Raw genomic sequence first — 11,786 nt, forward strand, 5'->3', positions numbered from 1 at the left:
AATCTCTGCACCAGTTGGAGAAATGGGAATCTCAGGGAATTACTGGGAATCTCAGGGCCAGCTGGGAATTGGAAGAATGAATGGGATGAATCGGGCCACGCTGAGGATTTGGGAACCCCTGCACCAGTTGGGAAGTGGGGAGAATTAATGGGAAGCTCAGGGCCAGCTGAGGCTTGGAAGAATGAATGGGAGGAATTGGCTCTGCTGGCATAGGGGGTTCAAAGGGGGGGGGAGGAGGGGGTGATGCTCCTTGCAGAGTTCTTTAACATTCCCGGGATTCCAGGAGAGGATCGCAGCAAAGAGGAGAGGGGGGATGAAGTAAAAACCTTCTGACCATCAGCAGCAGTCGCAGCCGTGAGGCTGAAGGAGAACCTTTGGCTCTGTTTGAAAACACGAAATCCACGAAAGCCATTAACGCTGCCTTGAGAAAACAGAGGTGCAATGAAGGGGAGGGAGAGGTCTGTTGACTTTGGAAGCATTTCCCTGTGAGTTCTCTCTGCTGGGCACCAGGATGTGCTCAGATGGGGTTTCTGGGATGGAGGAGGGGGTGGAGAGGGGCGGATGCTGCAAAACATGGCTGCGAAACGATCAGAGAAGGGTAAAAAAGAAATTAAAACAGAAGGGAAACTCCCAGCAGCGGGGAGGGAGACGCACCTCCAGCATTGCTGCAAATGGACTCAGGCGCCCGAGCTCCAACTCGGGGCGATCGTTCAGCTGCAAAAGGAGACTGAATGGCATCAGGTTTTTGGGGGTTATTATTCAGATTTTCGCTGTTGTTTTCAGGAGGAGTGAATTTTTGGGGGAGGAGTTCCGCGTCCTTGAAGGGTGAGGTCACTCGGGGTCATGCGTGCGTTTGGTTTCTCTCCACCCAACGCAATCTCAGCTCTGCTCCCTTCAGTCTGCAAATGGATGCTCTCTTTTTTCCTGCTTTTTTTACCCCCCTTTTTGAAAAAACACGAAGGAAAAAACTGCTGTTGTTAAGCTCAGAAATGTTCTCTCCCCTCTGTCTGAAAGCACAGAACCACCCAGGACGGGTTTGCACAAGCCCTGATCTGATCCAACCTGATCTCTCCTCCCTCTTTGTCCTGAATTTGGGCTCTGTGCGTTCACTGCGGCCCAGAACTGCAAAAAATGCACCGTTGCCTCTTTGCTGCAAAGCTGCCACGGCTGTCTGAGCGCTGAGCCGTTGGGGCGGGGGGTTGGAGTTTGGGTTTGGGTTTGGAACCAGTCCCACTGGGTTCTGCTCTCCCGATTGCTCTGGATGTTGGTGGATAGGAACTGGTGAACCGGTTCTGCTGGGTTCTTCGTTGTTGTTCTGGGTTTGGAATCAGTTCTGCTGGGTTCTGCTCTCCCGATTGCTCTGGGTGTTGGTGGATAGGAACCGGTTCTGCTGGGTTCTTCGTTGTTGTTCTGGGTTTGGAACTGGTTCATTTGGGTTCTGCTCTCCCGATTGCTCTGGGTGTTGGCTGATGGGAACAGATTCTGCTGGGCTCTGCTCTCCTGATCACCCCAGGTGTTGGTGGATGGAAGGAACATTACTGATGTTCTGGGTTTGGACCTGGTCCTGCTGGACTCTGCTCTCCCGATTGCTCTGGGTGTTGATGGATAGGAACTGGTGAACTGGTTCTGCTGGGTTCTTTGTTGTTGTTCTGGGTTTGGAATCGGTTCTGCTGGGTTCTGCTCTCCCGATTGCTCTGGGTGTTGGTGGATAGGAACCGGTTCTGCTGGGTTCTTTGTTGGTGTTTTGGGTTTGGAACTGGTTCATTTGGGTTCTGCTCTCCCGATTGCTCTGGGTGTTGGCTGATGGGAACAGATTCTGCTGGGCTCTGCTCTCCTGATCACCCCAGGTGTTGGTGGATGGAAGGAACATTACTGATGTTCTGGGTTTGGACCTGGTCCTGCTGGGTTCTGCTCTCCCGATTGCTCTGGGTGTTGGTGGATAGGAACCGGTTCTGCTGGGTTCTTCGTTGTTGTTCTGGGTTTGGAACTGGTTCCGTTGGGTTCTGCTCTCCCAATTGCTCTGGGTGTCGGCTGATGGGAACAGATTCTGCTGGGCTCTGCTCTCCTGATCAACCAGGTGATGGTTGGATGGAACATCACTGATGTTCTGGGTTTGGACCTGGTCCCGCTGGGTTCTGCTCTCCCGATCACCCAGGTTTTGGCTGATGGGAACCGGTTCTGCTGGGTTCTTCGTTGGTGTTCTGGGTTTGGAATCTGTCCTGCTTGGGTTCTGCTCTCCTGGTCACCCCAGGTGTTGGTCCTGAGGTTCTTCATTGGATTTAGAATTGATCCTACTGGGTTCTGCTCTCCTGATCACTGAGGTGTTGGTGGATGGGAAACGGTTCTGCTGGGTTCTTCCTTGAAATTCTGGGGGTTTCTGCTGAGTTCTCCGCTGACATTCTGACAGCCCATCACTGCTGTTTGTGTGCTGGGCTCAGAGCGGAGCTTTAAACCCACTGCTCTCAGCACGGAACACCGAAGGGAAGGAGTGGGCAAATGAGGGTCCTAAAAGGATCCTGGAGACGAGCAGATCAGAAACGCATTGTGGGGAGGGAAGGATCAGTCCCTGTCACTCTGACAGCTCGGATTTCTCCTCATCATGATGGCACTGGAAGTCTGCGACCGAAGGCTTTGTCTCCAATGAGGATTTCTGGCTCTGTGTTACACTCCTACTTCTCAACACTCCTTGGTGGTTCTCTGCCACAAGGAGGTGACTCCATTAAACTTTAACTTTCCCAGGAGAGAACTCTGCTCCTGTGACGTTTTGCTGCTCAGAGGAACCACGTGAAGGGCGGTGGAACCTCTGCAGGTCACCCTCTTGCTCGGGAGGTTGTGGATTTACAACCAGCTGGTGATGCTCAGCTCTTCCCAATTCATTTGTATGCATTTTTTTTTGGCGGCTTGCGTGAGCTCCGTGGCATCATTTCAGCCCTTGGAGGCTGCAGAATGAAGGAAGACCTTGAGGAGGTCGGTGTGATGCTCAGCTTCTGTTGGACCCCAGGGTTGCCCTGCTGACATTCCAACCTCTCCTCATCCATCGCTGCTCCTCCCGACCCATTCCCACCTCTGCTGGTTCTGCTGGTGATTCCTCAGCCCTTCTGGTTCTGCCGGTGATTCCTCAGCCTTTCAGTTCAGCCTCAAATCTCCGTGATGAAGGCTGAGGAAGACCGCAGGTCTTAAGTGAGCAGCCGAGCACAGGTGGGTCCAGTGGGCCCAGTTTGTGCTTTATACTGGTGAAACCACCCCACCAGCCCAATGCCGACGGATCGGAACCGACTCCTTCCAGCCCACATTCAGAACCAGACTCCAGCTTCCATCAAGGAGGAGAGGACTCGGATTGGGGTGGATCCGGGATCCCGAAGGATCCGCCCAAGGGGAGGGGTCCAAGGAGGGAAGGGCTCATCGCAGCTCTGGCAAATTCGCCTTTGGGAGCCGTCGGCCTTAACGCCTCTCTGAAACTTTTCCACTCAGCTCTTTGGGTTGGGAAAGGCCCTTTGCCCCCCTCCCTCCCTCCCAAGATGGGGTTCTCCATATGGAACAGCTCTCCCTCTTCCCTGCGGCGGGGACAGCGATGCTAGAAGCGCGGTCTGGATGCAGTGGGTGTGTTTGCAGGTAAGAATGGCTTTATTTTGAAGAGAGAGCAAAAACTTTGTCCTTTTTTTTTTCTTCACTTTTTTTTTCTGCCAGAAAGGAACCACAAACAACAGCAACAACAACAAAAAAAAAAGGAGCGGCGCTTTCAACCTTTGGCCCCATCAATTTGCGCGGCGTGAAACAAATGGGACGGCGAGCCGGCTTGGGACAATGGGTCTATAAAAGGCAGTTTTAATTAGCACTGATTGTGGATCTGAGCGGTCCATCCCCACTCCGTCCTCCCACACCTCCGGGGGGCTGAGCAGCGACTCTCACATTCGTGGGAGGAAGGCAGGGATGGGAGGAGGGCCCCCCTCGTGCTGTGATTTCCAGCACAGAACCTCTTGAGCTCAGTGTGAATGGAGGGCAGCAGTTCTATGAGCGAGGAGAGGGGGGGGAGAGGGCTGGAAGGAGGGGAGAGGGCCGGGAGGGGGGGGGGAAATGCGTTTTCATGGCCTCTCCGTGTGCCCCCACTGCGGTGTTTTCTCATTGAGAAAGGGAGCGGAGTTGGAGGAGTGCGTTCACTTCTGGTTTTGGCCATTCAACGCTGCTGTGGGTTGGGGGGCGAGGGGGGGGAAATCCCATAAGATCCCATCACGGAGCGTGAAGAGCCGTGGGGAGGGGTCTGGGGGCTCCTCCGGATCCGCTGTGCATCACAGCAACAGATTTTGCTCACACTCTTCCTTTCCCCCCCATCGTGTTTTGCTTCGTGGCGTTGTTCTCTGCCACCGAGCGCCAAGGTCGCCTGGCTAATTAACTGCAGGGCGGTAATCAAGAGGCACAGCAGCTGCTGCTGCTTACTAGGGACGTACCCCCATCCCCCCCTCCCGCCCCCCAGCTCAGTGTCACACCGATTCAATTCGCTGTTGGCTCAGAAGTTTGGGAGGAGGAGTTGGACTCAGCGATCCCAATGGATTCCTTTCAATTTGGGATGCCCTGCGAGGATCTCCCTTGGAAATTTTGAGGTTTCTTGAGTGAAAGCGTGGGGTGAGCAGCTGCTGTGCCAAAACGATGCCCACTGTGTCAGATGAATCCCCGTGGTTGTGGGGGGAAGGGCTTTAAGTGGCAAAAAAAAATGTCAGTAGGGTTGGATGGCAGAAAGAGTGAATGGGGTTCAGTGGCAAAAAAAAAAAAATGAGTGGGGTTTGATGGCAAAAAAAAAGTGAACGGGGTTGGATGTGAGTTGGATGGCATTTACAGCTTTGCTTCATGTCTGCGCGGATCATTATGGGATACTCTGAGCCCCGGTCCCACTGCAATCCCTTCCTCCCTGGGCATCCATGTGTGTCACCACGCAGTGACTTCAGCAGTGCTCTGCTGTCCTTTGGGGGTTCTGCTTTTCAAGCACTGGGTGGGAGCTGAGAGTTTGGAGCTGCTTTGCTGTCAGAATGGCCTCTCCCCAGATTCTACCTCCCAACCTGGAGCCTTCCTCCCTTCCTCCTTCATCCCAGTATAAATGTACCCCTCTCCCCCCTTTCCCAGTATAAATGTACCCCTCTCCCCCCTTTCCCAGTATAAATGTTCCCCTCTCCTCCCTTTCCCAGTATAAATGCTCCCCTCTCCCCCCTTTCCCAGTATAAATGCTCCCCACTCCCCCCTTTCCCAGTATAAATGTACCCCTCTCCCCCCTTTCCCAGTATAAATGTACCTCTGTCTCCCCTTTTCCCAGCAGAGATCAAAAGTTCAGTGCAGTGCCAGACCTGACTGCGTTGTTTGCCCAATGCTGTGCTGGGTGCGGGCGATAACGAGCCTGATTAATGACCTCACCTCCCTGCTGCTAACGAGAGCTGCAGAGTCCCGGAATGCAGTCTGTGCTGGCAGGGGAGCAGAGGACGGAGTTGTTGGGACAGTGGGAGTCTGAGCTGCATTTGGGGGGGGGTTAAAATGTTCAGTGGGGTGGGGTGGGGTGGGAGGGTCCTGACAGGTCGTCCTGGGAGGGGTTGGGTTCAAAAGGTCCTTACAGGCCAAACAGGGAATGATTGGGTTGGAAGGGTCCCTACGGGTCAACTGGAGAATGGTTGGAGTGGGGTGGAAGGGTCCTTGCAGGACAGTCAGGGAATGGTTGAGTTGGAGGGGTCCTTGCAGGTCAACCAGGGAGTGCTTGGGGTGGAAGGGTCCTTCCAGGTCAACCATGGAGTGCTTGGGGGTGGAAGGGTCCTTCCAGGTCAACCATGGAACCAGGGAATGGTCGGGGTGGAGGGGTCCTTCCAGGTCAACCATGGAGTGCTTGGGGTGGAAGGGTCCTTGCAGGTCATCTTTAGAAGCATAAAACAATAGAAATGGGGTTGAAGGAACAGGGGTCCAGTGCTGGGGAGTGGCACCTGATGGCCTTTCCAGGTCCCCTCCACCCTGGCCCATTCTGTGCTTTGCCAACCCCTCCATGTCAGGCCCTGCTTTTGCATCTGGGTGTCTGTAGGACGGGAAGGGAAATGATCAGAGTCCTTCCCAGGAGTTGGGCTCCATCTCCCCACAGTTCCACTCTGACTCAGGATACCCTCTGGGTTCTGACACTTCCACATCTCCCCCCACGAGGTTCCCCCCCTGATGTAACGAGTGTTGAACGACAGCACTGTTGCAGACCTGGAGGGGACGGATGGAGAGCTCATGGGTCGACCGCCGGAGGTATGGGGTGCTGGGAGTGACGTCGTGGTTCTGCGAGGTTCTGTGATTCCGTGGTTCTTTGGTTCCACGGTTCTGTGAGGTTCTGTGGTTCTGCGAGGTTCTCTGGTTCTGTCTGTGGTTCTGTGAGGTTCTGTGGTTCCATGGCTTTGTGGTTCCGTGGTTCTGTGAGGTTCTGTAAGGTTCCGTGGTTCTGTGAGGCTTGAGGTTCTGTGGTTCCATGGCTCTGTGAGGTTCTGTGAGGTTCCATGGTTCTGCGAGGTTCTCTGGTTCTGTCTGTGGTTCTGTGAGGTTCTGTGGTTCTGTGAGGTTCTCTGGTTCTGTCTGTGGTTCTGTGTGGTTCTGTGGTTCCATGGTTCTGTGGTTCCATGGTTCTGTGAGGTTCTGTGAGGTTCCACGGTTCTGTGAGGTTCTGTGGTTCTATGGCTCTGTGAGGTTCTGTGAAGTTCTGTGGTTCTGCGAGGTTCTCTGGTTCTGTCTGTGGTTCTGTGAGGTTCTGTGGTTCTGCGAGGTTCTCTGGTTCTGTCTGTGGTTCTGTGAGGTTCTGTGGTTCTGCGAGGTTCTCTGGTTCTGTCTGTGGTTCTGTGGTTCTGTGAGATTCTGTGAGGTTCCATGGTTCTGTGAAGCCCTGTGAGGTTCTGTAATTCCATGGTTCTGTGAGCTTCTGTGAGGTTCTGTGAGGTTCCATGGTTCTGCGAGGTTCTCTGGTTCTGTCTGTGGTTCTGTGAGGTTCTGTGGTTCTGCGAGGTTCTCTGGTTCTGTCTGTGGTTCTGTGAGGTTCTGTGGTTCTGTGAGGTTCTGTGAGGTTCTGTGGTTCTGCGAGGTTCTCTGGTTCTGTCTGTGGTTCTGTGAGGTTCTGTGGCTCCATGGTTCTATGGTTCCACGGTTCCGTGAGGTTCCATGGTTCTGTGGCTCTGTGAGGCTCTGTGAGGTTCCGTGAGGTTCTGTGAAGTTCTGTGGCTCCATGGTTCTGTGAGGTTCTGTGAGGTTCCGTGATTCTGAGGTTCTGTGAGGTTCTGTGGTTCCGAGGTTCTGTGAGGTTCTCTGGTTCCATGGTTTTGTGGTTCCATGGCTCTGTGAGGTTCTGTTTGTGAGGTTCTCTGGTTCTGTGAGGTTCCATGGATCTCTGATTCCATGGTTCTGTGAGGTTCTGTGAGGTTCTTTGAGGTTCCGTGGTTCCGTGACTCTGCAGATTGGGCCGTAGGGGCGCTCAGTGCTGCTGCACAACGTGGTTTCCTCCCTGTGGGGCTTCTTATGGTGGCCTTTTTGGGGTGCACTGCTCTATACCTCCCTTACAGGACCCTTCCAACCCAACCCATTCCATGCTTCCGTGACCTTTAAGAACCCTTTCAACCCAACCCATTTTATGCTTCTATGACCATTAAGGACCCTTTCAACCCAACCCATTTTATGCTTCTATGACCTTTAAGGACCCTTCCAACCCACTCCGTGGTTCTGTGGTTTTTTTAAGGACCCCTCCAACCCATTCTAAAGTCCTCTGACCTTTAAGGACCCTTCCAACCCAACCATTCAATGTTCCTATGGTTGTAAATGACCCTTCCAACCCATTCTGTGCTTCTATGATCTTTAAGGACCCTTCCAACCCAACCCATTCTATGCTTCTGTGATCTTACAGGACTCTTCCAACCCATTCTACGGTTCCGTGATTTTTTTTTTAAGGACCCTTCCAACCTACCCTAAAGTTCTTTGACCTTTAAGGACCCTTCCAACCCATTCCATAGTTCTACAGCCTTCCAGGACCCCCCCAAACCAATCTTTTGACATTTCTACCACCTCCCAGAACCCCACCCCACTCGTCAGCTTTCCCCCATCCCTCCCCACCCCCCAACCACACCATCCCTGCGCCCGGCCCCCCTCTCACCACTTTCTCCCCCCATCTTCCAGGCCGGCGGCCATGAAGCACTGTTACTACAACGAGTCGGTGGGTTTCTTCTACAACAACAGCCGGAAGGAGCTCACCACCTACTGGAGGACCAAAGATGTCCTGGTGGTGGCCCTGGGTCTCACCGTCAGCCTCATCGTCCTCCTCACCAACCTCCTGGTCATCGCCGCCATCATCATCAACCGCCGCTTCCATTACCCCATCTATTACCTCCTGGGCAACCTGGCAGCCGCCGACCTCTTTGCTGGCATTGCTTACATGTTCCTCATGTTCCACACGGGGCCGAGGACGGCCGAACTCTCCCTGAAGACCTGGTTTATCCGGCAGAGCCTCCTGGACACCAGTCTGACCGCTTCGGTGGTCAACCTCTTGGCCATCGCGGTGGAGAGGCACCAGACGGTGCTGACCATGCAGCTCCACAGCAAGATGTCCAACCAACGCGTCATGATCCTCATCTTCTGCATCTGGGCCACGGCTCTGCTGCTGGGGTTGATCCCATCCTACGGTTGGCACTGCCTGTGCGCCCTGGAGGAGTGCTCCAGCATGGCCCCGCTCTACAGCCGCAGCTACCTGACCTTCTGGGCCATCTCCAACCTCCTCGTCTTCCTCCTCATGGCGGTGGTCTACGCCCACATCTTCATCTACGTCAAGAGGAAGATGGGGCGGATGTCGGCGCACACCTCCTTCCACCCGCGCTACAGGGAGACCGTGGTCGGCCTCGTCAAGACGGTCACCATCATCCTCGGTGAGCTGGGGGGTCGCGGCTCACTGACATTCCCTCTGAGGTTGTGGGGCTGTTCCGGCACTCCCTCTTTTCCCTGAGAGGCTGTGGGGTCACTACAGCGTTCCCTTGGGGGTTGGGGTCACTGCAGTCTTCCCCTGGGGGGTTGTGGGGTCATTACAGTGCTCCCTCTGTACCCCAGGGCTTGGGGGTCACTACAGAGTTCTCTCGGGGGCTGGGGATCTCTATAGCATTCTCTCCTTCCCCCCGGGGGTTATGGGGTCACTACAGAGCTCCTGCTGGGGCTGGGGGTCACTAAAGTGTTCTCTCCTTCCCCCCGGGGGTTATGGGGTCCCTACAGAGCTCCCTTCTTTCCCACCAGGGATTGTGGTGTAACTACAGCGTTCCCTTGGGGGTTGCAGGGTCACTACAGCACCCCCCCCCCATGTCCCCATGTCACTGCAGTGCCCCCTGCTTTCCCCCCAGGAGTTGTGGGGTCACAACAGCATTTTCTCAGGGGTTGGGGGTCACTATAGTGCTCCCTCCATCCCCCCGTGGGTTGCAGGGAGGAGATCTGCTGAGGGACGAACCCACAGATCTATGGGGGCAGGAAGGGATCGGCTGAGTAGCAAACCCACAGATCTATGGGGTGAGAAGGGATCTAAGGAAACCATGTTTCTCCTTTTCACTCTTTTCCCCCACCCTAAAACTCCACAATTCCACCCCATATCCCTACGGGGAGCGGGGCAGGAAGCTGTATCTTCCCCATCTCACTTTTCCCCCACCCTAAAACACAGCGATCCCATTGCTCACCCCTATTGGATGTACCCAGGTACGGCCACGTTTCCCCATTTCACTCCTTTCCCCCACCCTAAAACAGCACAATCCCATCAGTCACCCCTATGAGGAGTCCCTGGGTGAATCCCGACGCCGTCTTTCCCCATTCACCTCTTTTTCCCCGAACCGAAAACCCTTCGATTCCACCCAACACCCCGAGGGAAGCCCCAGGGTTGGGGCAGGAACCCACCTTTCCTCTAACGGGGGACGGGGGTCCATCTCTCTCTGCAGGTGCCTTCCTGATCTGTTGGACCCCCGGGCAGGTGGTGCTGCTGTTGGACGGGTTGGGTTGTAAGAGCTGCAACGTTTTGGCCGTGGAGAAATACGTCCTCCTGTTGGCTGAGATCAACTCCTTGATCAACGCCATCGTTTATTCCTATCGGGACAACGAGATGAGGAGCACCTTCCGGAGGATCCTCTGCTCCATCTGCTATCGGAATCCCAAGTACACCCCCACGGCTGTGAAACCCAACGGGGCTGACCGTGGGTCGCTGTCGCTCAATGGGCATTTCACGGTGGATTCCTCCATTTGAGACGTTGTGGCCGCGCTCGTTTTCTGACCGTGGGAACGGAGGGGGAATCCCTCCGGTGGGAGACATTGCACTGCGGGGTGAGGATCCCCACAAACACCCCTCAAAGGATGCTTTTATAAGGGACCACCGCGCGGTTTGTTAATTAGCGTGCTTAATTAAAGGCTGTTTCTAAAGCTGCGTTGATTTCTATGGGTGAGCTGCAGCTCTCTGTATTATTATTATTATTTTGGGGGGGGGGGGGGGGGTTCTGCAGTACCTTCAGAATCAGCTCTTCCAATGGTTGTGTGGCCCCCAAAAACCCAAACTCTTCACTTCAACCCATTGCAGAGTGATTCCCAAAGTGACCCAAGTTGTGTTCCATCCTCTCCAGGAGAAGAACGGATTCTTCTCAATGTCTCTTTGGAGAGGAATGTCCCAGAATTCCATCTGGAGCGGCGGATTCCCCCTCTCTGAGTGTCTGTTCTGGAATTTCGGAGCACTGTGGGGTTTTTTGGGGGGGGCACTTTGTTCCTAAAATGGAGAGCGGTGCTGTCGTGCTTCTGTTCTGCTCAGTGATGCCTCGCACCATTCATAACTTCAGTGCCCATTCATAAATGTGTGATGAGTTCTCAGCGATGCCACGCGCCGTTCACAAATCCAGGGCCCACTCATAAATGTGGAGTGAATTCTTCTCAGCGATGCCATGCGCCATTCACAGCTTCCGTGCCCATTCATAAATGTGTGGTGAGTTCTCAGCGATACCAAACGCCATTCACAGCTTCAGTGCCCATTCATAAACGTGGAGTGAATTCTCAGTGATGCCACGCGTCATTCACAAATCCAGGGCCCATTCGTAAACGTGGGGTGAGTTCTCCTCAGCGATGCCATGCGCCATGGTGGATGGAAGGATGGAGGCATGGATGGAGGGGTGGAGGATGGATGGAAGGATGGAGGGATGGATGGAGGGGTGGAGGGAGGGATGGAAGGAGGGAGGGATGGAGGGAGGGAGGGATGGAGGGAGAGATGGAGAGGTGGAGGATGGATGAAAAGAGGGAGGGATGGAAGGGGGGAGGGATGGAAGGAGGAGGAATGGAGGGGTGGATGGAGGGATGGATGGAAGGAGGCAGGAATGGATGGAGGGATGGAAGAAGGGATGGATAAAGAGATGTAAGGAAGGAGGGGTGGAAGGAGGGATGGATGGAAGGAGGGATGGATGGATGGAAGGATGGAAGGAGGGATGGAAGGAGGGATGGAGAGATGGAAGGAGGGATGGAAGGAGGAGGAATGGAGGGATGGAAGGAGGGATGGATGGAAAGAGGGATGGAAGAAGGGATGGACAAAGAGATGTAAGGAAGGAGGGGTGGAAGGAGGGATGGATGGATGGAGGGATGGAAGGGGGGAGGCATGGAAGGGGGATGGATGGATGGAGGGATGGAAGGAGGGATGGAAGGACGAGGAATGGAGGGATGGAAGGAGGGATGGAAGGAGGGATGTAAGGAAAGAGGGATGGATGGAAGAAGGGATGGATAAAGAGATATAAGGAAGGAGGGGTGGAAGGAGG

General features: G+C 54.5%; 1 protein-coding gene across 2 annotated transcripts; it reads left to right on the forward strand.

The window, feature by feature from the left end:
• Window positions 1-441: 441 nt before the first annotated feature.
• LPAR2 (lysophosphatidic acid receptor 2) lies at window positions 442-10,246 on the forward strand (the record flags this gene model as incomplete). Of its 2 annotated transcripts, none has more annotated exons than XM_079547951.1 (3): window positions 442-485; window positions 8,158-8,900; window positions 9,945-10,246. In XM_079547951.1, the coding sequence occupies 3 exons, from the start codon at window positions 442-444 to the stop codon at window positions 10,244-10,246; spliced, it is 1,089 nt and encodes a 362-aa protein (XP_079404077.1). The 2 variants fall into 2 exon arrangements, with proteins under 2 accessions (XP_079404077.1, XP_079404078.1); XM_079547952.1 differs by lacking the exon at window positions 442-485 and adding an exon at window positions 3,572-3,612.
• Between the last annotated feature and the right edge of the window lie 1,540 nt (window positions 10,247-11,786).

The sequence above is a fragment of the Tetrao urogallus genome, assembly GCF_951394365.1.
Source record: "Tetrao urogallus genome assembly, chromosome: 36".
NCBI lineage: Eukaryota > Metazoa > Chordata > Aves > Galliformes > Phasianidae > Tetrao > Tetrao urogallus.